The sequence below is a fragment of the Rhinolophus ferrumequinum genome, chromosome 20 (genome assembly GCF_004115265.2).
Source record: "Rhinolophus ferrumequinum isolate MPI-CBG mRhiFer1 chromosome 20, mRhiFer1_v1.p, whole genome shotgun sequence".
Classification (NCBI taxonomy): domain Eukaryota; kingdom Metazoa; phylum Chordata; class Mammalia; order Chiroptera; family Rhinolophidae; genus Rhinolophus; species Rhinolophus ferrumequinum.
This window is the reverse complement of record NC_046303.1, coordinates 50,415,448-50,442,727: the sequence shown is the minus strand read 5'-3', so window position 1 is coordinate 50,442,727 and position 27,280 is coordinate 50,415,448. Positions and strand designations below refer to the sequence as shown.

Here is a 27,280-nt window from a genome sequence, read left to right as displayed (position 1 = left end):
GAAAAAAACCAGCAAAGAAGAATAAGAAAAACAAATCAAAAAAGTATAAAATCCAGGAGAGAATGACTTATAATTTTTGCATCTACATTAATGAATATTGTTCTTTTTTATTTGTTTATTTGTTTTCCTGTTATGTTTTTGGTTTTGTTATCAGGGTAATGGTGTTGTGGAAAGAGTAGGGAATTAGTATTTTTCCTTAAATTGTTGCATAGAATTCACCACTGAAGTTATCTGGGTCAGTGTATTTTCTTTGTGGAATGGTTTTTTAACTAAAAGTTCAATACATATAAGGCTATTTAGTGTATCTATTTCTTCTTTCATGGAAGTTTTCAAAGTTATTAGCATAAGGTTTTTATAATTCCTTTATGGTCCTTTAATTTCTGCTGAATATGTACTGGGGTCATCTCTCTCATTCCTAATATGGCTAATTTGTTTTTTCTATCTTTTCCTAACCAATCTGTCTAGAAGTGTGTCAATTTCACTCATTTTTCTCTAAGAGCCAGTTTTTGGTTTCAGTGTTTCTATTGTTTTTCTGTTTCATTGGTATCTGTGTATCTTTATTTTCTTTCTTCTGTTTATGTTGGGTTTTCTTTGCCCTTCCTTTTTCTGTGTTCTTAAGGTGGAAGCTGAGGTCATAGGTTTGAGACTTTCCTTCTTTTCAAATATAGGAGTTTATATAAATTTCTCCCTACTACTCCTTTAATACCATCCCACAAATTTTCTTATGTTGTGTTTTAATTTTCATTCAGTTCAAAATACTTTCTAATTTTCCTTTTCACTCCTTTTATGAATAACGTGAGTTATTTATTTACAAGCATGTTTTTGTTCCAAAGTTAGGGATTTTTAAAGATATCTTTGCTACTGATTTCTAATCTAAAACTACGTTGGTTAAAGAACATACTTTGTATGACTTGAAACCTTTTAAATTTATTCAGACTTTTTTTTTATGGCAGTAAATATTGTCGATCTGGGTAAATGGTTCACGTGCATTTGAAATAAATGTATACTTTGCTGTTTTGGATGAAGTATATAAATGTCAAGTAAATTTTTCATGTGTTGTTTAGGTTTTCTATATGCTTACTGATTTTCTATGTACTTGTTTTATCAATTACTGAGAAAAGGAATTGAAATCTTCAACTATAATTGTTGAATTGTCTATTTTTTTTTATAGATTATGTTTCAAAATAAGGTCCACGAATGTATCAAATGCAATGAAGGTCTGGGTAGAAAATCACTGTTACCAGCATTGTTATAAAAGGCTTCATTAGAACACATCTTTGGTTTGTCCTATAACATAGGCTATTTGTAACATCATCTTCATATATGGAAGAAACTTTTATATGCTACATTTTATTGTTTTATCATTTATCTAATGCATGTTATTGTTTTGCTTGGCAGCTTCTATGTTTTTGAAACAGGCATTTGAAGGAGAATATCCTAAATTATTACGTCTTTATAATGATTTATGGAAGCGTCTTCAACAGTACAGCCAAAACATTCAAGGAAAGTTTAATGCAAGTGGAACTACAGACCTCTCTGTTGACCTACAACACATGGAAGACGATACCCAAGACATGTTCATACCAAAAAAGCCAGATTATGAGTATGTTTGTTTAATCAAACCTGTTTGTTGGCATGTTAAGAATTTTGTCTTTTATTTTTATTATAAATTGGGAATATGCTAATCTTCTAAATATTTGTAATGACTATTATTATTATTTGAACACCTTAAAAGACAACAAAACTTAACTGAAGCAATCAAACTTCATTGTTAGTTGAGCAGCCTGATTCCTAACTAGGATCTGTTGTAAGTATAATACCAAATAGGGTGAATAGAAGCTAGGGGATGAGCCTATGTGGTCATTACCTTTTAACTGATATTAAAACACTTGTAATTACATCAGATAACATCATTATTGATGGATCATTGGCATAAATATAAAAGAAACTGTTGTGTTTGGGAACTATAGCATAGTTCTTATTCAGGATAAGTTCTCAGTCTGGTAAGAAAAAAATGAGTTACACTCAAAATTAAACCTGAAAATCTCTTAGATAACTCATAAAATACAGTATACGTAGCCATACTTAGGAGCCACATTGGAAAACAGCGTACCATCTCAGTAAGTTTAAAGCATCCAACTTTTTCCTCCTAAATTCAAAAAGAGTATTATTTTCAAATTTTTATTTGTGCACCAAATCGATTGATTGACTTGCACACCTTTAAACACTAGAATCTATTTATTTATTGTGATGAGGCTGCTCAGATAACAGCAGGTTATTACCACCTACCTTGTAAGAAAAATGTTGGATAGATTCATGAGTGCTATTTAAATGTTTGGTTCTCTTTCAACTTTTTTTTTTAAATACTTATAGTTGAATTGTACCCACTGCAGTAAGAAGTTCTGACTGGTAAAATACACGAAGTAGACGTTTTGACTGGTAAAATAAGTGGTACAAGCGAAGGCTATAATAATAGAATGAGACCACAGTGTTGTCTTCCTGAACTCTTTTATGCTAAACATGGAGATTAGATGAGGGGACAAGAGGACTGAACCCACGTGTTTATCTGCAAAGATCTAATAATGTATTAGGGTTTGTTTGTTTTTTAGTGTATAAAATAGCATATATATTGTCATTCTATTTTTGTCTTATTTTTAAATCCATTTGTTTATACTAAAAACGTTCTGGCAATATACACAGCAAATGATAATAGTGGTTTATCTCCAGGAGGTAGAAATTTTATTTTGTATTTTCTGCTTTTTAAGTTCAGTGGGGAGGGGAAAAAAACCACGATATTTTACTAATGGGACATCATTGCCAGTCATCCTTTGGAGCCTAAATTCAGTAAAGTAGTTGGTGGGGAACAAGGAAGTATGACCCTCAAACTCATGAGGGTAACAAGGAAACAAAGGCAGTGGGTTTTAAGTATCCTTTTGAAGTAAGGCAGAGAAGAAAACAAATTTGACCGTATTAGCTAAGCCAGAGGAGAATTGTTTGTTATTAATGATAGAGGGAGAGTTGAGAATGTTTATAGGTAGAAGTAGCCAGTGAAGAGAGAAAGAGATAGGAGATGCAAGCAAGAAGAAAGGTAAGGAAAGGAACAAGGCCCTGGGAGAACCAGAATATAGGAGCAAGGCTCAAATAGTGAGGTTAGCAGTTTTCATCATTCGGTATTATTCATGCTGAGTTTTCAGTAGTGGTAAATGCTCCGAAGAAAGTAATACAATATTATGTGATAGAGTGCCTTATTTACTATGGTCAGGGAAGATATCTATGACAAGGTGACATTTGACCTGAGATCTAAATAATGTGAAGAAATGGAAGATTTAGAGTAAATTTTTGCAGGCAGAGTGAACAGCAAATTTAGAGTCCTTGAGAAAATTAAGATGGGGAAGTTTAAGGAATAGAAAACTGGAACACACTGATTGAGGTAGAAAGGGATATAAAATTGGGTCAGAGAGGAAAGGAAATGTTGATGTAAGAAATGTGCAAACCTGTAGAGAATTTTTATGAGTTTATTTGAGCCAAACTGACGACAATTGCTGGAAGCAAAATCTCAATGGATTGAGAAAATGCTCTGGAGAATGGCAGTTGTACAGCTTATTTCATACATTAGAATCAAAGGAGGAGACATAAGAAGGGATTTATATGAAATCCCATTGGTGGTAGATTAAGGGGGTGGGAGAAAACAAAGCAGGGAAACCTCTGGGATTGGATGAAAAGTAAAATGAAGAGACGCGTACTTCTTTTACATTGGTGAGTACAGGATAGTTAATAATTAACATTTATAATAAGTACATAGAGATGCTACTCAGGGAACAAGATGACAATGAGAGGTTCTGTGGTCTCCTGCTCTGGTGCAGTGAGTGTGCCCTGAGAGGTCTGGAAAAGGAGATTACTCTGACATTTCAAAGGTATGTTATTAGATGCAAAAAAACAATAAACAGGCTCACTTACGGTAAAGATTGACCTTTGTCAAGGAAGCTACAGGCCTTTATGTTAATTCTTCCTATCCATGAGGTTGGTGCATGCTTCCATTTATTTGTATCTTCTTCAATTTCTTCAATGTCTTATAATTTTCCAGTACAGGTCTTTTACCTCCTTGGTTAAATTTATTCATAGGTATTTTATTTATTTATTTTTGATGCAATTGTAAATGAGATTGTTTTCTCTTTCTGATAATTTTTCATTGGTGCTACTGATTTCTGAATATTAATTTTTATATCCTGCTATTTTAGTGAATTCATTTATCAGTTCTAATAGTTTTTTGGTGGAATCTTTAGGGTTCTCTCTATATAGTATCATGTCATCTGCAGATTATGACAGTTTTACTTCCTCCTTTCCACTTTAGATGCCTGTTATTTATTTTTCTTGTGTGATTGCTGTGGCTAGGACTTCCAGGGGTTATTGTTTAATGGGAACAGTTGCAGTATGGGATGATGAAAAAGTTCTGAAGATGGATGGTAGTGATGGTTGGACATCCAAGGATGATTGACATTAATGCATAATGCCACTGAACTGTACACTTAAAAATGGCTAAAATCGCAAATATTATATGTATTTTATTACAATAGAAACAAAACATATTAAGCAAATTTAAAACTATGTTTACACAAAAATTTATACACAAATATTTATAACAGCATTATTCATAATCGCCAAAAGATAGAAACAATCCACATGTCTAATTAACAGACAAGTGGGTAAACAAAATGTGGTATAACCATACAATAGCATACTATTTAGCCATAAAAAGAAAAAAAAAGTACTAATACATGCTACAACATGACTGAATTTTGAAAACATGCTAAATGAGAGAAGTCAGTCACAAGAACCATTCGTGTGAAAGGCCGGGATAGCACAACCTATAGAGATACAAAGGGTAGTGGTTGCTTAGGGGTGGGGATGGGGAGAGGTGGGTAAAGTGTTATGGGCAAAGGGTATGAGGTTTAATGTTCTAAATTGGAGTGTGGTGATGGTTGCACATATCTGTGAATGTACTAGAAACCATTGAACTGTACACTTTAAATGGTTGAATTGAATATGAATTGTATATATGAATATATGTGAATTATTTCTCAGTAAAGCAGTTTTTTTAAAAAAGAGAATGGGAAAGGAGGGAGTGGATTCAATTTTTCTAAGAAGTTTTGATATGAAAAAGGAATAAAGCTACTTTTTTCTTTGAGATAATAGGAAAAATCACAGGGGGATAAATGAAATTACAAAGAAAAAAAAAGCTAGAGAAGTGCCAAGTTGATGAAGGTCATTGTCGGTGGTTTTGGTCTTACTGTAGAGGCAAATTGTCACCGATAGAGAGTGAAGGGCTGCAAAAGAAGAATTTCAGGTGAATAACTTCAGGTCTCTTAAAATTAAGGGGTTTGCATAAATGTTTAATAAATGCAATTTACTTTTTCTCTGCAATAGTTGTGCAGCTTAGCAGGAGATTCAGAGAGCATCTAAATAAAACTTTCTTAGTAAGAGCTTTGAAAGGAAGGAGAATTAGAAAAATCAGGATGCTAATGAGAGCAGTTTAAAATGGTTGGCTGTGGATAAAGAACGGCATAAAACCCGGTGAACTGATGGAAAATGAGCATAGGAAAGGGATCTGCAGCTTTGATCACAATAAGGTCAAAGATCTAGTTCTTTTGAGTAAAAATCTAGCACCTTTATTGATATACAAAGCCTGGCATCGTTCTGTTTTCTCTTTGACTTCATCTTGTACTACTCTCCTGTCACTAAGTGCTCTGCCCCTCTAACTTTTTGGCACCCACAGCCAGATAAAGAGCCCCTTCTCAGGACCTCTTCATTTTGTTATCTCATAGAAAGCTCTTACCCTGGAAATCTATATAACGTGTTCTCCCTTTTCCCTCAGGAACCTTCTCAGTAAGCCTTCCCTTGCTTTAGTGAATCTAAAATTGGATGAAAAAATGAGATAAAGACCTAAACATATTCCCTCTGGCTTCTTTGCTTTATTTTTCTCTTAGAACTTATCACTCTATCGTATCCCATATTTAACTCATTTAAAAATTTGTGTGTGTGTGTGTTTTTCATTAGCATGTATACTTTAAGAGAACAGATCATTTTTTTAACTGACTTCACTGCTACATTTCCTGCACTTAGGAAAGTACCTGGCAGATTGTAGAGACATAATAGCATTTGTAGGAGAAAAGAAATAGAGGAGAGTGGGGGTGTGGGAAGTTGTCCTCAAGCTTGGAGATCTTAGAATTGGAGCAGTTCAAAATGATGACTCAGATGTGGAAGCTCTATAGTAAAACTGAAATAAAGATAGACTTGTAATGCAGGGTACGTTTCAGAAAAGTTACCCATTTTGACACTGTAGCCACCAAGGATCCTTACAGCAGATTTGGAGAATAGGAAGAATGTTAGTACTTAAAATTCAGTGCTGAAATTTTTGTGGAAGAGAGAAGCTCTCAAAGTTGGTAAACGACAGGAGGAAAAATAAGGAAGACATTTAAATAGATGGCATGGACTTTAATAGAAGATTGATTCAGGCAGATTTAGACACTTCTTCGCTGTTCCTATTGTGGCCTATCTTCATCTGTTACAGAAGTTATTATAGTTAGCACTTTACCTACGTTTCTTTACTAGACTGTAAAGCACTTTTAATCTTTTAATCTGTGTCTTTCCAGCATTTAACAAGGGCTTGGTACATAGTATTATCAGTAAATAGGTGTTGAGTGAAATACTTACTGAATGAGAAAGTGTTGAGATAACTGTGGAATTATGATGCAGGAGCCAAGGCCATTCTGACATCTAGGTCTTGTCAGTGGGTCAGAAAGGGTGGTAAAGGAGAAAGCCGGGTTTTGTATATGTGACGGAGCAGGTCAGATGTTTTCAAGGTTAATATTTAGGATGGAGGGGGTTTTACTTAACAACAACAAAAAAGACAGTAGTAGGGCTGGTAAAAGGATGATAAACAGATGTGATGTGAGAAGATGTGGAATTAATTATAGGCATAAGAAAGCAGATGAAAATAATAGTTATAGACTCTTGATAGTAATTGTCAAAGGAAAACTGTAAAACCCAATAATTGGACTGCTAAAGAAGATCAGTGCAGACAGTTGAAAGCATGGGAAGACTAAGGAGGAAAGAAGTGTTTTAATAGGTTAAGTTTTAGTTTGTGAAGAATATTATAAAACAAATGAGCTTACAACTTCAATTGGGAGTATTTATGTGATGGTAGGACTTTCACAAATACTTGTTTTTTCCCCTCATTCTTGTTAGTAACAGTTTTGGCGGGAAGGCTGATAAAAACCTAGACCTGTTTGTATGCTTCCTTCTCAGTCAGTGAGCATTATGGGGAATGATGACAGCTATGGGTGAAAAGGGCTGAGCTAGTGGATCAGGTATTTGCAGACTTGCCTATCCTGTGTCTGCTTTGATACTCTGGAAACAGGATTTGCTAAGTAAAAGCATAGCCCCTTTAGAATTAATAAGATTTTACAATGTTATTCTTTGAGTTTCAAGTGACAGACTCACCCTAGTAGGTACTGGTACATATTATGTTACATTTATACCTAGGATTTATTTATAAATCAAAATGTTTCGTCCTTAATGAATGTTTAATTATGAAATGTATTTCTAACAGTATTTATACATTTTTAAACAAATTTTTTTCTTTTCTGTATATAGAGTTACATTTTATTTAGGAGATTTTTTTTTTTTTAAGAAAGGTACTTACAGCCTGATACACTAACATTTAGTTTTGTATAACAAATTTATTTTTAATAAATTTTGTTCCCACAGTCCAGAAAAGGCTTTAAAAGACTCACTGCAACCCTACGAGTCTGCTTATCTATCAAAATCCTTATCCAGACTCTTTGATCCTATCAACTTGGTTTTCCCCCCTGGGGGTCGCAATCCTCCTTCTGCAGATGAACTTGAAGGTATCATTAAAACTATCGCAAGGTATGTATCTGTTACATAATGGCATGTCTAAAAAGGCCTGCCACGTTTTTAGTCATGTATGATAGCAGTACATCTTTAATTTATCTCAAATTATTCAAGTAATTAGTCCTGCAATTAAATCAAGAGTTTTGCAGTGAATGAGTGCATGTAAAATAAGTACTTGAGATTCCAATTAATAAAATCATTTATATACAGTCTAAAAATAGACTATTCTAATTATTCTCTCTCTAGTGAGTGATGCAAAGTAGACCTAATTCTTTATGCCACAGTAAATTTCTAATATTACACAAGAAAGACAGTACAAAAAAATTTATAAATTGGGAAGCTAAAGCATAGAGGTTAATGTTTTTTATCTTAAATTCAAAAAGTACTTCATGGCATACACAGGATTATAATCCTCACTAGCCTACTTGCGTTTGCTATTTTAAGCTTTCTAAATGAATGTGACAGCTTTTAAAACTCTCTAAAAGGGAAGGTATCCTAGCAGAGGTGCCACCTGAATGTTTGCAGACAATGTAATTATACTGTTGCCTTTAGACATTTACAGTTACCAGATTGATTTGCAGTTAAGACTATCTCAGTTCCTGTCACAGCTAACAAGTTGTCATAACAATGGGTCCGTACATTTAGATGAACATTTTGAAGAGTAAAATAGTAGTTAAGCAATATAGGACCAAGGTATAGAAATGTCTAGATTCTTTTAGACTACAAATTTGACGATGGTGAATCTGAGGCATGTGAGAATAAGACTAAAAAGCCACAGGTGTAACATACAGAAGCGTTTCTCCAGCTACAAACTTACCTATACACTGTCTAAATTGTCCAATATCTTGATCCTAAATCTCTCCACAATTATCTTGATTTTTCCAAAATCCTGACTCTAGATTTTTTTGACCCTAATGTGTTTGTTATCTGTTTAGCATGGTAGTGACAAAAATAGTCCTAGATTCAACTTGATCCTTTGACCTGCTTATGGGAATTTTAAAGAGGCACCTTTCCCATTCCTCTGTGCCCCTTGACAGTGCTGTAATCAGGTATGGTGTGCAGGTTAAAGAGGCATACTTACGTCAGTGTTTCATAGAATTGAAAAGTGAACATTAATACAATTAGGTCTCACTATTATATGAAAGAGCATTTTTTGTCCCACAAAGTATGCAATATTGTTTCAAAGTCCTGTATTTTCTTCATAAAGAGAATCTGGCAAGTGCCGAGATTTATTCTGCCACTTCAGAGACGATAATGCCTTTTCCTGCTTTCTACCTGTATGTGGGTTTTTATGCAATTTTTAACTCTTAGTATTCTTCCTATGGTCTTTGCATGTAAAGTTTTTTTGATTGTTGATGGTAGTTAGCTGAATTGCCCCAGTTAATTCAATGTTAAAGTTGAAAATAACCATGACAAAGAAATACTTGAAGAATTCGGATTTTAAAATTTCAAATTAAATTTTTGTTATGGTTTTGTTGTACTTAAAAAGTTACTCTGCCTAGCTGGAATTGGCATGATTCCTATAGAAACGGAGTATCTTTATGTGTCATGTGTAATTTATATTTTTAGCCTGTGTCCTTTCAAGGTCATCATTTCCATCCAAGAGCTGTCATTTCCTTGCAGATGTCTGTGATATGCAGTGTCTCTAATTGCACTTATCAGTATTCTCAAAAGTGCTACTTTTAAAATCAGTACACAATTTACTCTCTAATCACAGCCTGAACCCACACATGACGTCCTTTTATTAATGAGAAACTGGTCATTAACCAAGTCATCACAAAGCACTTTTTTCTAATGCTGAATTTAGGAGGGAAAATGAAACAATGCCACCAATTCTTGGAAGCAATGAGTGAAATCTATAAAAAGAATCACCATATTGGTTATCGTTTTAGGTTTATGTGTTGCTCTTTACTTTGTTGATGAATTATGCTGCTAATAATTCTGTTTTTGTTTTCTCCAGTGAACTAAATGTAGCTGCTGTTGATGCAAATCTCACATTAGCTGTGTCAAAAAACGTGGCCAAGACCATCCGGTTATACGGTGTAAAATCAGAGCAGCTCGTAAGTGATACTCCTGTAAACTTTCATGATTGTGTTTAAAATGACTAATTATGCAGTCAGTGCTTGACTATAAATATTGAATTGACTAGGTTTACTGGCATTTTTACTTTAGTGAACTTTTGAAACTTTCTGATGAATTTGAACCAGAAAAAAATGTGTTTATTAAAAAAAAAAGGCCCTTTTACCACTCACAATGCAGGTAGGTTTTATAAGACATTTTTAAAAAATGCATTTGCCACTTTCTGGGCTAAGTCTATATGTTTTAAAATAGAATTATTTCCTATTGATTAAATCTTCCCTTTCATGTGACCACTCACTCCAGGTGTTCATGCAGTGGTACCTAGTGTGAAATTGACTTGAACTGTTAGAAAAGGATTAGAGGAACTGAAGTGCTTAAAGTTGTAGTAGAAAAATGTTGATTAACTTTCTAAAGGTTCTAACCCCAGAGCATGGAAGTTTAACTCTAAAATTATTCTATTTGACAATAAAACAATAGCTATATATCTGAATCATATCTGAATTCTGTACATTAATGTTTAAAGCACACCTTTAACTAGCTTATATACTGTATACTCATACATGCTAACTGAAATCTAAAGAATAAGGCTTTAGTAGTATTAACTGTCATTGATAGACTAATTTTAGAGAATGTGCTGAAACCTGATACCTCTATTATCTTTATAGGGTGGCCAACCATGTTTCCGTTTAGTCTTTCTGACTGCTCCCAACTGAAGTATCATAAAAGGAAGTAAACTGGTTTTCCTGATGTCCTAGTAGTTCCAGTTGGTTCTGGAATAGTTTTTAGGGTAGGTTAGTAAGAAATTGAACTGAAGGAATTTGTTTAAAATGATCCTTAATGATAAGTCATATCATGAGGCTTCCTACTTTCAGCTCCAAAGGATGGCCAGACTTTGTTTGCATATTAACACGGAGCTATTTTCCATTCAATTGTTCGTGCAGCCTTGACAGAGAATTTGAAGCATCTTTTTGTAAACTTTTGCTTATTGAAAACTGGCCCTACAGAGATCGTTGGAGCTCTTTGTAGGTAATGACGTTGCTAGAGGCTTACAGGGATGTCCAAGAAAGGACTCAACCCAGAGCAGCGGTGACTGGGTTCTTGTGTCCATGCAAGAACGATTTCAAGAGTGAGGCAGATGCAGGAAAGCGAAAGTGATTTATTGAAAATGGAAGTACACACTTGAGAGGAAAGAGCAGGAAAACTCAGAGAAGAGTCGGGGAATAAGTGGCAATCAGGGGTATTTATCCCTCCCTGAGGGGGGATTGGTAACATCCCATTGCCGTGGTTCATTCGTCTCCTTCCCCTGGGCAGGGCCCTCTGTTTCTTCCTGTTTTTGGTTCCTCCGGATTGGTCATGGCACCAGATGCATGAGCGGAGTGTAGTAACAGCGATGCAAATGACGTTGGAATGATGTTACACTTAGCTGAAAGTCAGGTCCAGGACATAGGTATCAGCTGAGCTGGAAGAAACTGTTCTTGTTTTTCTTCAGCTGCAGGGACTGTGGATACATTCACTTTACTACTTGTGTAACCAGTGAAACACCTCACATTGTACCCTGGAGGGGGCTGTCAATTTCCTAGGCTACATATCCTGCCTCAATTTGATGACTAATTGTTGTCTCAAGCTTTTTTAATAGAAGCTTTATTGTGATGTTTATTTATTTCTATAAATGAAATTCAGTATTATATCCAGTAGTTTACTGTAATTACTGAAAATGTCAGGAAAAGAATGCTTATGAGATGGTCCCACCTGAGGACATTATTATAAGGAAGAGTCAGCATATATTATAGGAAGTATTTTGCTTTCTTCGGCAGGAGGAAGCATTGGTAATGTAACTTGTGATGTCAGTTAAGGCAATTAATGAATGGCAAAAGGTGTTGACAAAATTAAAATACATCTAATTGAATTGATACTGTTAATCAAATAGTGTGTGACCCTAAATTACTCAGGCCCACCAAGCGTTCTATGCTAAAGGTTAATAGAAAGTCAGTCACTGACTTTAGAAATTTTTAAGTGAGTTTTATTTCCAAAGTAAATTTACTTTTCAGCTTTTATTTTAGCATGTAAAGAAAGCCTAAGCATTAAGTCAGAGTACAAGGCATCATTTACTTTATTTTTAAAATATATTATTAATGACAAGTTACATTTTAGTGTTTATCTCTTTTTTTTTGGCTGTTAATAACACTATTTCTGCTACTCCTTTATGTTTTTAAATTTGACCTATTTTGTTCTTTGATCTTGCCATATTCCTATTCTTTGAGTTATTTCACTGGAAACATTTAGAGGAAAATAGCCAATAGTCAAGTTTTCAGTAGGAGAGAGACTTGAAACAGATTTTTAAGTAGAATATCTCCTCTATCTGTAAATGGAAATGTTGACTTGAAATTTGGTATCATATCTAAGTCTAAAACTGGAAGATTCTTTTTGTGGATAAAATATTTACGCCTCAAGTCCACAAGTTTGAAAAGTGACAGAAATCAGATTGATCATTAATTGAATGTTCAAGCAGTGAGATAAAGGAAAGCTAGAATTTTAAAGTGAGCATGTTTTCAAAAAGGGTGATTTGAAAATATAAAACTTGAAAAATAGAATGAGCAGCTTCCCAGGATCCTAAATTTATTTCCCTAAAGGTTAGTTATGGAAGTTTCTTGGCTATCAGAACATTTTCGTGTACCTATCTATGGCTTTAATTCACATCAAGACAAAAGGATTTTTTTCAAGTTGGAGCTTTCTGTGGATCATCATTATAGTCATCTAAATTCTCTATGCGTATCCGGATATATTCTTCCACATGTCTATAAAAACTATATGCTGTTCCTTTTCAACCTCATTATTTTAATATTCTAGGGTAACTAGAATATAACATATAAAGTATATTTATGGTACATATATATGCTTACAAAGACCTGAAATTATTTTATCATTACGCATGTATACATGTATTATTTTTCTAAAGCTTTTCTGTTATTAATCACCAAAGTTGTGTGTCATACAAACCTAAACCTGTATAGGGACAAATTCCTAAATGCTTTTTTCTGACTCTTAAATGGTACCAGAGAATTCATTTTTTAAGGTTAGGGTAGGGCCATAAAAATAACCACCACCATTAAGCATTTGTAGTAGCTTGGATTGTGCCAAGCCATTTTCAGTATTATCTCATTTATTTCACAACAATCCTATGAAATGGAAGTAACAATATTTGCCATTATAAAATGTGGAAATTGAGGCTGAGAAAGGTTAGTAGTATGACCAGTATAAACTGCTAAAAATAAAATGCCAGATAGCAAGTATTAAAACAAGCATTCAAACTCAGATTTGACTCTAAACCAAGCTTTGAAACTCTTGAGTCTTAACACAAATACATCTTTCTTTTTTATTTAAGAAAAGTGGGATTGTGCTATACATACTGTTCTGTAATTTACTCATTCGCTTTACAATATGATGTAGAGATCTACATCTACTGTTTTAATATATGTATAATGGATTTTATTTATGTGTCATAGTTTATTTAATTTCTTTGTTCTTAATGGATGGTGTGTTAGTACATTCGGGTTGCTGTTACAAAATGCCGTAAGCTGGGTGGCTAATAAACAACAGCGATTTATTTCTCATAGTTCTGTAGACTGGGAAGTCCAAGATGAAGGTACCAGCATATCTGAAGTCTGGTGAGAGAGTCTTTTATGCATGGTTCATAGGTCACTATCTTTTCCCTGGCACCTTATAGGGCGGAAGTGGCAAGTCTTTCTCAAGCCTCTTGTATAAGGGCACTAATACTACTCATGAGTACTCCACCCTCATGAGCTCATCACCTCCCAAAGGCCCCACCCCCTAATACGATCACCTAGGGCATATGAACTGGAGGAATAATAAACTTTCAGATGATAGCAGACATTTAGATGGTTTAGTAGTTTAATTTAGAAATGACAGGGATTTAGCCTTGAATTTTCACATGAGTTACACACAATAGGGTTTACTTCCTGTAATATGTATTTAAGTTAGTATGTGTCGTGTGAATACCAGCTCCCAAGGTGCTCTTTTGTGAAAATGAGATCAGTGTAATATTGTAGACTTTCTTCATTTAAAAATTCGTATTCGGGGAAGGAGTCTGTGGCGCCAGCGAAAAGTAAATATAGCGCTGGGGCCTCAGTAAGATTCTGGGGCGTCCGGCGAACCCAGCCGACCTGAGCTTTCTGGGCCTCTTTCGAAGGAATTGTGACCATGATGTGGAATAGTGGATATTAAAGCTATGGCAGCTCTACCTTTGGGGGAGCCGGCGGCTACACACAGTCCACTGGGGGCTTTGGATCGCCGACACCTTCTCAGGCTGAAAAGAAATCAAGATCCCGAGCCCATCACATTGTACCCTGTACCATATCTCAGCTTCTTTCTGCCACTCTGATTGATGAAGTGTTCAGAATTGGGAATGTTGAGATTTCACAGGTCACTATTGTGGGGATAATCAGACATGCAGAGAAGGCTCCAACCAACATTGTTTACAAAATAGGTGACATGACAGCTGCACCCATGGATGTTTGCCAGTGGGTTGACACAGATGTAAGCTGTGTGGGATTTTCAATTAGGGTGGGGTTACTTTGGGACTAAAGAGATGGTGGACTTTTTTAGTCTTCCTTTTTAAAAGTCCTTATAAAAATAATACACAAATAAGACAGCAAAAGCAATAACCTTGAAATGAAACGTTAATACATTTGATTTCATAGAAGTTTAAAACCTAAACTTTCCAAAATACTATAAACAAAGTTAAAAGTGACAGGAAGCACTAGAATATAAACTCAGAACAAGGATTTTTATGTTGGCACTGTATTCCCAGCACCTAGAACAGTTCCAGTTACATAGTGGGCCCTGAGTAAATATTTAAATAAAGGGGAAAATTTTTTGCAACATATTACAAACATTTAAAATTTTTAATTAGTGAAAAGCTCTTATAAAACAACAAAAAACTCAAAAAGCAACTGCACCTTAGAAGCATGGGCAAATAAGATGCACAGGTAATTCATAATAGATGAACTCTAAATTGCAGCAACAATAACAAAAGCAGGTTTAATAAAATTAAGATACCATTGTTAACTTACTAAATTAGCAAAGAAAAAAATGGAATGGCAATGGCCACTTCTCATAAGAGCCGTAGTTAGCACAGTGCTTCTAGCACTTAGTACACATTTAATTTGTTGAATGATATGTCTCTATTTGGGGAAGTGGATATTATCCTACTCTGATGGTATAAGTATAAATTGGTTTAACCTTTCTCAAAAATCACCTAATGATCAAAATCATCCATCATAAAAATGTTCACCTCGCACACCACTGCTAGAGATTTACATAAAGGAACTAAATACATGTGCAATTATTCAGTCGTAAGAATGTTGATCATAGCATTGTTTATAATGAAAATAAAACTAAATTCAAAATGCTGGCAATAGGGTGTTACTAATTAAACCATGGTATATTTATAGAATACTTTAAATGATATATAAATGTATATGTTGTCACAAAGAAGTGTTGGCCATAAATTGTTGAGAGGAAGAGAGTATGTTACACAATAGTATGTATAGTATGACCCCATTTTTTGCAAAGTAACGTATATGGAGAAAATAGACTGAAAGAAAACAAAATTTGTATTCATTTGTTTTGACAGTAGTTGTAAAGTTATAATTTACTAAGTAGAATTTTACGTTCAAAATACACACAAACACCTATAGATGTATATATATCATAATCTTTCATGATTGAACTGAACAAATTGATTATTTAATGGTGATATATTGGTAATTTGTATGGTTCTGAAATATGACCGTTAGAAGAATGTCACTAGACCTTGCTATGACAATTTGAATAACTTTTTTGTCTTAAGTATATTAAAAGGAAATTAAAATATTTATATATAACGGGATTGTTTTATAACTTATAAGCTTATAAACTTGTGTGATATCAGAATTATAGGCAAATATACTGATAAGTATTCCTTTTAAAAGGTAAATTGTCAGTGAATTTTCCAACAATAACTGTTACTATCTGATGGTTTCAGAGAATGACATCTAGAATTTTAGTGTATAAATGTGAAATATTAAAAACTGAGAAAGTAGATTGGCATTTAATTAGGTTGCAGACCATTTGAAATAATAATAGGAATGACATTTAAGGGGAGGTTTCAACTTCAGTGCAGGTGAAAGGCTGCATATGAGGTTAATAGTTCTAGATGGTAGTAGGGCTTTTTAAAGGTTTGTAAATGTACACTTTATTCTTTGTATAATTTCATAAGTAAGTTGAAGACTTGACATTTCTATAATGGAATAAAACCTACATGTGTGACATTTAAATGATACAGAAACATGAGTTCTACTTTTTTAGTTTTAAAAGGATTATTTAATGCAGATTTAAATGTCATCTACCTGGATACTGCTCAATATATCATATGGGAATAATCTATGTTATAATTCAATATAAAGATTTTAAAAAATATGAAATCGCTAGAAAGAGTTTTTATATTACGTGCAAACAAAGGAAGCGTATCAGTAGATTCTCTTGGACAAATGCACTTTAGCTTAATACAAATACACTCATCCCTTTGGATTACCTACCCTCTTGATTCTTGAGACTTTCCGCTCTTTCTTACCTCTATGTACTCTTACATTAGGCTATTTTAGGATCACTGCTCCTCTTCTTTAAGTTAGCTCTGACTTGTTTCCCCAACTTGTGAGAGCTTGATTTTCTGGGTGCTGTGCCAGCTCAGTAGTAGTTGGTTATGCTTGTCTAAGATTCACGAGGCCAAAGTGAAGACAGAGAAATGTCAAATAATGGTTCTTGTCAGTAGGAAATATTTTCAGGAGAAAGTCTAACTTCCAGGTTGTCAGTTAAAGTCTGTCAAAGTCTGAATTCGTGTGCTCGCTTCAGCAGCACATATACTAAGAAGTCTGAATTCGTTTTCTGTTGCCACAAGCACGTTTTCTAACAGACAAGCACAGGATCTGAGGGGCATGCAGTCGGCATTTATCCCTAATACCTGTCAGGGCAGATGGGGCAGCCAGGTGAGTGCTGAGCTAGGCAGGCTTTGCTCACCGCAGGCTGGCTGCGGGTCTGGGCCGGCCTTACCAACAGCTCTGTGTGCAGGCTCTGATCCTGGGCTTGGCCTTACTGTGAAGGTAGAGAGAGCATCCGCTTTAGTCTGGCTGACCAAAGCAGCCCATCCGCAGTGCTGTACTAGGCACCGACTGACGATGCGGATGCAGAGAGGGGTGAAGGCTCAGTCAGGACCACCTAGGCTTTCTGTCACAAAACCAACTTGGGAACCTGGCAACAACAACAAAAAAGAGCTCATAAACTTTTCCTTTTATTCCTACAGGCCTAATCTCCCTTACTGAATCCTAATAGTGTGTATTAAACTTTTTAAATACTTATTTTATTGAGATATAATTGGCCTATAACAGTATATTAGTTTTAGGTGCACAACATAAATTTTTTTTCTTATGTTGAGAACTTTTAAGATTGACTGTCTTCAAAACTTTCAAATATACAATGCAGTATTAACTGTAGTCCCCCTGCTATACATTACATCCCCATGACTTATTTATAACTGGAAGTTTGTACCTTTTGAACATCACTCATTTCTCCCATCCCTCAGCCCCCACCCCCTCGCCTCTGGCAACCACCAATCTGTTCTCTGTATCTGTGAGTACGAGTTTGTGTTTTACTTTTACATTCCACATATAAGTGATACACAGTATTTGTCTTTCTTTGTCTGACTTATTTTACTTAGAATAATGGCATCAGGATGCATCCATGTTGTCACAAATAACGGGATTTTCTTCTTTTTTTATGCCTGAATAATATTTCAGAGTGTGTGTGTGTGTGTGTGTGTGTGTGTGTATCACATTTTCTTTATCCGTTCATTTGTCCATGGACATTTCAGTTGTTTCCATGGCTTGACTAGTGTAAATGATACTGCAGTGAACATAGAGCTGCGGATATGTTATGAAATAGTGATTTCATTTTCTTCTGATAAATACCTAGAAGTGGAATTGCCAGATCATATGGCAGTTCTTTTTTAATTTTTTGAGGAACCTCCATATTGTTTTCCATAGTGGCTGCATCAATTTACAATCCCACCAAGAGTACACAAGGGTTCCCTTTTCTCCACATCATTGCCAACACTTGTTTGTTGGCTTTTTTTGATAATAGCCATTCTGACCAGTGTGAGATGATATCTTATTGTGGTTTTGATTTACATTTCCCTGATGATTAGTGACGTTGAGCATCTTTCCATATGTCTATTCGCCATGGGGCTGTCCTCTTTGGAGAAATGTGTTCAGATCCTCTGCTTATTTTTTAATTGGATTATTATTTTTTTTTTTTGCTATTCAGTTATATGAGTTTTTTATATATTTTGGATATTAACCTCTTGTCAGATACATGATTTGCAAGTATTTTTTTCCAAGTGTGTATTAAATTTATGACATTTGACTATCAGCCAAAGAAGACAAAGTTATTAATATGTTAAATCACTTAATGATTTTAGTTAATGTTAATATTACTTTAAAAAACTCATTAGCCTTTTTCTAATAGGCTTCATTTGATGATACACATATATCTTATCACATTTTCTAATCTTTATTGTTCTAAGCCTGTTTTCATTACTATAAGCATATAATATTCAGATAAATATTTTCCCTCTTCTATGTTTTATTTATCTCTGTCATTACAAAATATACTGAAACTGGAGTTTCTTCAGTCTCTGAATAAATAGAATTTTTTTATACCAACTCCAAGAAATACAAATAGTAGTTAGAGACTTGAAGAGAAGTTGGACAATTGGATTATGCCCTGTAATTTTTTACTGCCATGTTAGCACTTCGATACCATGAAGATTTTCTTAATATATTATTCATTTTTTCCTACGTGTTCTCATTGTCAGGATTAGTCTGAATTACCTGGTCCATTTTCACTGGAATTGGAAGTCTTAACACTATAGAGCTTTTAAATCTTTTTAGGCACATTAGTGATCTAGAAGAGCTTTTAATTTTATCCCTGTTCCAAGGAATAGGAATATGATTTAATTCCCTGATTATCCTTCCCAATTATACTATGTGTTTGCAAGTGTTTCTGGGAGAGAAAGTTGTCAGCATTTTGTCAGGTTAGGCTGTGATTCACTCAGAGCACCCTCTTCTCTGACACACACAGACAGCAAATACAGGGAACAGTAAAGCTGTATCAGACTCACAAAAAACAGAGATAACCTCCATTTACCTGTTAGGGCTGCAGTGGGCATCACCGTAGTGTGACAGGAGGCAAGGTTGCCTTGCAAATGGAACCAAGGCCAAAACATGCTCAGGAACTGGAACTACAGTATTCCAGTGCGATGGATAGATATGCTCTGAAATGGAGAGCTGTGATGTTGAGGAGGGAGGATGGCCGAAAGGGCAACCGTAAAACCCCCATGCACCAGGGACAGACAGAGAGGCAACAGAAGACACTTGAACAAATGCCTCCTTTTAAAAATTAGGATGCAAACTGAAATTCACTGCATTTCAGTATAAAAGAACTCATTTGCATTTTAGAAGCTGTTGATTGTCTTAATTATCCTTTACCATATCAAGCACATAGCACACTGGGGACGAAAAGGATTTTTCTGAAAGTAACCTCACAGGGTGATCTGATCCTAAGTTCTTAACTGGGCAGGTCATGCATGATAGGTAGTCACACCACAGGCCTATAACTTTTTATTAAAGTTTATCTTTGCCTTAAGCAGGTCCTGTCCATTGTTTCTGTATATCTAGGTTAACGTACCTTTGAAAGAAGTAACCACTCTCAAGAGAGCAGATAATTTTGTTAGCTAATCCCCACCTTGCTTTCTCCCACCTCCATGTAATCTTACTTATTTCCCTCCTTAATTCCAAATACAGAAAAGTAACTACAAAACTGTCATTCTCCGGAGCATTTGAGATATTGCTCCCCAGTGAGGATGGAAAAGGGATATAGGTTAAACCTGACAAGTTCAGCAGCCTGAAAATAACCACATAGGATGGCGTGAACATAAAAATTCCTAACTAAGGTGGGCCATGGCGGGAAGTCACATCGTTCGCCTGAAGCTTCCTTGATAAAATCAATCTTGACCTTAAGTGAGCCTGTCGTCTTTTTGCATCATCTGGGATAACATCCTTGGAATGTCAGTAATCCCTTTCCGGACCAGAGCAGGAAACTACAGAATCCCTCATTATTATTCTTGTCCCCTGATTCCATCTCTATGTGCTGTAAAAAGTGAACTATTAATTATCCCGTACCCACCTATGTGGAAGAAGTACTTGTATCTCCAGTTTACTTTCATCCAATCCCAGAGAATTCCCCGCTTTGCTTTCTCCCACCCCCTTAGTCTACCACCAGTGGGTTTCATGTAACCTTCCTCCTTTGATTCTATGTATAAAATAACCTGCAAACTGCCATTTTGTGGAGCATTTTCTCAATCCGTTGAGATTTTGCTTCCTGGCGATTGTTAGTTTGGCTCAAACAAACTCTTACAAGCTTTTTCTTAGGCTGGATGTTTTTTCGTCGACACCAGCATATGTCCTCAGTTTGGCTCAAATAAACTTATAAAAATTCTCGGCAGGTTTGGATGTTCTTATGTCAGGAGCACTTCCGGGCAGCTAATTAACTTTTACTCAACTTATTAGTATGAATTTGTGCCAATTTAGAATTTAGAAGACATACATTTAAAAATGATGCATGTGGAAAGTGTTTTCTCTGTGATAGGAGTCAAGAAATCTTAGGGTCAGAATTGTTAACTTGAGGAGGTCTGTGAAGGGGTTTCAGAGGATTCGGGAACCCCAGGAAATTATAAAATATTATGATATGTGAATTTTGGGGGGGAAATGTAGAAACAGATTTCAAAGAACTCTATGACCCCTCCTCCCAAAGTAACTGAAAAATATTTGGAAAATATCACAAATATTTTGAAATTAAATAACATACTTTTAAGTAACTCCTGGGTCAAAAATGAAAATGTAAAAATATATTTTGAACTAAATAAAAATCAAAATATAAAATATCATCAAACTTTGTGGAATGCAATTAACTTAGGAAAACTCATAGCGTTAAATACTTATATTGGGGGGGGGAGTTCTCAAATAAGTGTTCTGATCTTCCACTTTAAGAAACTAGGGAGGTGAAAAATAGTTAATATCATAAGTAAGTCTCCTCTGACCATCTCTCTACATAAAAAAGAAAAACTTTGAACATCACATTAAAACTCTGCCATTTTTTTCCTTGAACAAATTTAATTAGAAAATGTGGGTAGGATTTGGGCAAAATTATTCCACAACTAACTATGTTTAGTTTGTTGTCAAATCATTCATTGCAACCACTCTGGAACCATTTACCCATTAGCAGCTTGTTAAGTTATGTTAAATCTGTATTTTTAAACCACTTTTTTGGGGCATTGGTTTTTTTGCATCCAAAAGCATTAATTGATACACAAGGTATATTATAACGACAATCTTTTAATGAAAATTCTATATACAGAGGGTGCCAAAAAAATGTATATACTTTTTAAGAAAGGAAAATCTGTATTAAAATTGTAATACTTAATATATACCGATAACAAAAGATGAACACAAGTCACATTTGACTTCTGCAATTACAAGAGGTGCTCAAATTGGTTACATCAGCATAATTTTAATATAGTTTTTCCCTTTCTTAAAATGTGTATACATTTTTTTGGCACCCTCTATATTAAAAAACAATGAGAAAATGGGGGGGGAGCAAATTAAATTCATAGCAAGTAGAGAGAAGGAAATAATAAAGATGAGAGCAGAAATCAATCACGTTAGAAACAGAAAACCAATAAAGAAAAATCAATGAAACCAAAAGCCTGTTCTAGAATGTGTTGATATAAGAAACATCCAAAACTGTAGAGAATTTTTATGAGTTTATTTGAGCCAAACTGACAACAGTTGCTGGGAAGCGAGATCTCAGATGCTTCCCAGAATGATAGCTTTACAGTTTCTTTGAAGGAGAAGAAAGTAAGGTATAGGATAGTTTACAAGATTATGTGCTCTCTTGAGAGTGGTTATGCCTCCACGGGGTCTGGAAGGATTGCTTCTGGCATTTCAAGGGTGTATTAACCTAGATGCACAGACAGTGGATAGGGCTTCGCTTAAGGAAAAGATAAACCTTTTATTAAAGAAGGTATATGTTGGGGTCTACCTACCATGACCTGCCCAGTTAAGAGTTTATGATCAGATCACCCTGTGATGTTACTTTCCATACAACCCCTTTTCTGTCTGTAATAAGTTATATAAAAATCGACTATTTCTATTTACCAGCTACAAACAGAAAATAGAATTTATTTTAGAAAAACATAATTTATAGTAGCATTCGAAGATACCAAATTCCTATGAATAATTTGATAAAATAGGAACAAGACTGCACTGAAAACTGTCATAGTGAGAAAAATTAAAGAAGAATTAAATACATGATGGTATATATTCTATTCATAGATTGGATGACTCAGTATTAAAAATGTGTCAGTTTTTCCAAAATTGATCTACAGATTCAGTGTAACAGTATATTTTTTAACAATACTAGAAGATTTTTCTCTGCTAGATATCGAGACTCATTATAAACCTACAATAATTAATACAGTGAAGTATTAGTACAAAGACAGAAACATAATATTGAAAGAGAAACAGCACCACACATTTATGGTCACTTGATATGTGACAAAGATGGCACTAGAAAGCAGTGGGTAAGGGATGGTCTTTTTAGTGAGTGATAATGAGTTTGTCTGATAGTCTTGTGGAAAAAAATGAAAGTTAACCTTCACCAGAGACAAAAATCAATTCCAGGTGTGAAAAGAAAACCGTAATAGAAATGCCTACATATGTACACTGAGATATATATATATAGCAGCATTATGTGTAACAGCTCCAAACTATTATAGAAACAACCCAGATGCACATCAACAGTAGAACAGATACATGAATTCTGAGATATCCATCAGTGGAATACTATACAGCACTGAAAACGAATAAACTGCAACTTACATACATTCCTATATGGATGAATCTCAGAAACATAACGTTGATCAAAACATATATATATATATATATGCACATATATGTATATATATATATAAAATAATGTTATTATAAATGAAATAATATATATCCTGAATGATTTCATTTATATGAAGAAGTCATCTTGCAGGAGGAAGGAGATAGTGATTGAGCTGGGACCACAGGGAAGGTTTTTGGATTGCTAGTATTGTTTAATTTAAATTTTTTGTTCTTTTGTGGTTATAAGAGTTTTTAATTTATAATCATTTGTCTGTGCATTAATTTTTATATACATTCCTATCTGGATTTTGTATTTCAATTAAAAATATTTGGACTATACAAAGATGTATATAGGTGGCACCTAGGTGTATCTAGCTTTGTAGGAGAAAAATCATTCAGTCTAGGACTTGAAAGGATATGAATACTTTTATAAATTTTGGAAGGTATTTAGTGAATCTCTAATATTTAATAAACTAATTTTAGAAAAAAATGAAAAAGGACACAGATTAATTAGGAAAAGTGGAAATGCCTTTTTTCTTCCTTACTTCACCAACCACCCACATCTCTCTACTTTAAACATCTAAGAACTTCCTAAAATAAACTAACCAGAACTAAATATAATTTGCTATACATTTTGGAAATTTGGAGCAAAAGAGATCTATCTCTCTCTCTCTCTTTCTCTCTGACATCTTTTCTTAGATGTAGATTTCTTCCTTTCACTTTCGTAAATTCAAAATATATGTGATCACTCTCTTTGCTAAGAACTCTACTTATTTGGAAAATTTAATTTCTAAATAATCAGTCTAGTAGTCTAAAGATTGACAATAATAACAAGGAATATTGCGCTCTGGGGAATTCAGATCCCCTGGTTTTCTTTCTCAAGCATCCACAGAAAATACTTCAAGAAAATACTGGTGGTTTGGGAGCGTGGTTACAAATTGGTGAAGGTAATACTTTGTAACTACAAAGTTTTGTACACATTTTTAAGTGCTGATTTGGAAAAGTCTCTTAATATATATTATTAGGCTAGAAAAAGAAGGTGGAACTAGTACATGTAGTAGTCCCACCTATAAGTGAAATAGATATATAAATCAATGCTGTTTTGTGCGTTTTCTTTATTCTTTCTTTTTTTTCTGGGAGGTCACACCTAGACTCCATTAGTGTCTGACAGGAGAATGGGCTGGGATGTGGAGACAGAACTTTTGTTTTTCAATTTATGCCTTTCAGTTGCTCTATTTCAATTTTTATCATATGCAAGTTCTTAACAGAAGAAATAATTTAACACCCAAGGAGACTGCTCACACTGATTGGGGCTAAGGAGGCAGGTACAACTGGCTTAAAAGTCTGGTAGCTGTTGGAGCAATCTGTATTCCGGACATCGATCATGCAGTCACAAAGTTGCACCTTCAACCCACAGCTTTTAGTTTTCAGGACTGCGCTTCTTCAACTACATGCCAGAATTCCTGAACACTGAAAGGCTAGAGACTAACTCAGTGTTTTTGCTTTCCTAGAATTCCTGTGACCAATCTAATATACTAGAGACTGTGACCTTAATTCTAGATCATTCCAGCTCTTACAATGTATATATATATATAGGAAGGGCTTTGGCCTTCACTCTGAGTGAGAGGGAAGCCATTTGTTGGTGTAACAAAGAGGGAGGAAATCTAACTCAAAAAGGAAAGATTGAATAGCAAGAAGTAATAGTAAGCACAAATAATTGATAAACATGTAGGTAAATCTAAGCCTTAATTGAATAAAATAAGAAATAATAGTGACTAATTGGTGACATGTAAACAAGATAGAACTGAAATACAGGTGCACATTAAAGTTTAAAGTGAGGAAGAAATAAGGAATTTTAAAGCATTCTAAAATACTTGTATGGTTCAGGAGGGCTACAAAGCCATATAGATACTTTGACTTAAGTTGAGTATGAATTTTAACAATTAAATTATGACCACTGAGAGCACAGAAATAGAATATATAACTTCTTTTTTTTTTTTTTTTTTTAAGATTTTTTTGGGGAAGGGGAACAGGACTTTATTGGGGAACAGTGTGTACTTCCAGGACTTTTGTCCAAGTCAAGTTGTTGTCCTTTCAGTCTTAGTTGTGGAGGGCGCAGCTCAGCTCCAGGTCCAGTTGTCGTTGCTAGTTGCAGGGGGCGGAGCCCACCATCCCTTGCGGGACTCGAGGAATTGAACTGGCAACCTTGTGGTTGAGAGCCCACTGGCCCATGTGGGAATCGAACCGGCAGCCTTCGGAGTTAGGAGCATGGAGCTGTAACCGCCTGAGCCACCGGGCCAGCCCTAGAATATATAACTTCTAAATGAATTAATGGGAAAAGGAGTAAAAAGAGAAAAAAGTATCAGTTCAGTAAAGGCTGTAAGTAAACAATAAAAATAAGCATATAAATATATACACACATATATATATATATATATATATATATATATAAGTTCATACTAAGATGGATTCCAAATACATCATTGATTACGATAAATATAAATAGACTAAACTGGCCACTGATATTTCTCGTTTTGGATAGACTCAATTAACTAAATTTAGCTTTCTGTGATTTTACCTAAAATATAAGAACATTAGGTTGGTGCAAAAGTAATTGCAGTTTCTGCAATTTTTTTCCCCTAACCTTTTAAACCACAGTTACTTTTGCACCCACCTAATATAAAAGATGAAAATAAATGAATGGAGAAAAAATATTTCAGGCACATACTAATTAAACAAAAGCTGATGTAACTATATTAACCTCAGAAAAAGACTATAAGGCAAAAAGCTTTCTTAGTGTATAGGGTAGGGGGTATCACAAAATGAGAAAAGAAACAAATTCACTAGGAAGATACAGGAATTATGATGTACCTTACAGCACAGCCTTAGACGAATAAAATGCGTAGAATTTCAGAGAGACATTGACAAACCCACTATCGAAATGGGTGCTTTTTGGGGTTAAAGGGGTTGATCAGGCCCCTGGAGAATGAGGCTCTTTAGAACCACCTGCTGGAGACGCCTCAGACAAAAGATTCATGTATAAGGAGAGCCTCATCAGCTTGGCGTTCAATAATGTAAAATTGTTAGTGTTAGTTATTAAGACGTTAGTTAAATTGAAATTTATCTTTAGACTATATGTAACTTGTTTGCTATGAAAATGAATAATGCATACAAGATTATAGGTTTAATTACATTAGAATTCACATCTCTAAAACTGTGAAAGTACTAGTCTATGTACAAATGTATAAACTACTAACTATTTCTAGTTTATATATTTGTGGCTAACTTAGGCCTTAATTTTAGTTTTTCTGTATCCCAGAGGGTAATAAAACCTTTCATTTCTTTTGCAAATTCTTTGCTTTGAAATTTAGTCTGTACTGCACCCAACTTACCCTAATTCAAAGAGGATTTATTCTCTGTACTTTATGTATATGTGAAGAGTTTTGCTATTGATTAATAAATCAGTCATAGCATTCATTATTGAAAAATGGGAAAGCTCAGTATACCTGACAGTGAATAGTTCTTTCTTTTTCAAAGAATTAAAAGTATACAGACTTGTGAGTCTAAATTTAATTAACAAGATCAGGGTTTAGGAGCTAGTGATTGGCTGTGGGTAGGTGGAAATTCCATCTGTTGTTCAAAAGCATAAGGCCCTTTGAAGAAAATAAAGTAAAAGCTCTAAATGATCCATTCTTAGCAAATCGTGTTTACCTTCCCCACCCCCTGTAGTTGCTGAATCCCTTGTGCTAGGTGGGGGTTTTGATTTAAAGGGCAAAAGCATGGGGAAGATGCAGAAAGGTTAAGGAGAAAGGATGGTCTGAGCATTCCAGCTTTGAAGGGCAAGCTGTATTTTATTCCTGGATGCTGATCTTGCTCATCTCTCATGTAGAAACAAGATTTAATTTTGTTTCCAGCTTTTTGGTTACATGTTAACTGTTCCAAAGTGAACCCATCTCAAGCTGTCATCTCTCTGAAAACAGATTTGTGTGAAGGTTTAATTTGATGTCAGGATGTAATGTTACCATTGAATCTGTTCTATGATTGAATGGGTACCTGTTCTTAGTTTTGAGATAAATGGATATGTAGTAACACCTCTTTCTTTTTTTATCAAGTAGTCAAACACTTGGCAAATTCAACGGTCTGAAATATAAGTAAGAACCAGGAAGGAAATAAAAAACCCCATCTGAAGTGCTAGAATATACACTTAGCTCATGGGAAAATCTCCC

General features: G+C 34.7%; 1 protein-coding gene across 3 annotated transcripts in view; it reads left to right on the top strand.

Annotated features, from left to right (window-relative positions):
- Nucleotides 1–27,280, top strand: part of COG5 (component of oligomeric golgi complex 5) — a 313,532-nt gene that overhangs the window by 235,718 nt on the left and 50,534 nt on the right. For all 3 annotated transcript variants that reach the window (XM_033088094.1, XM_033088097.1, XM_033088095.1), the window contains 3 exons: nt 1,399–1,603; nt 7,768–7,929; nt 9,875–9,974. In XM_033088094.1, coding sequence (XP_032943985.1) covers nt 1,399–1,603; nt 7,768–7,929; nt 9,875–9,974 — 467 coding nt within the window. The remainder of the gene's footprint in view (nt 1–1,398; nt 1,604–7,767; nt 7,930–9,874; nt 9,975–27,280) is intronic.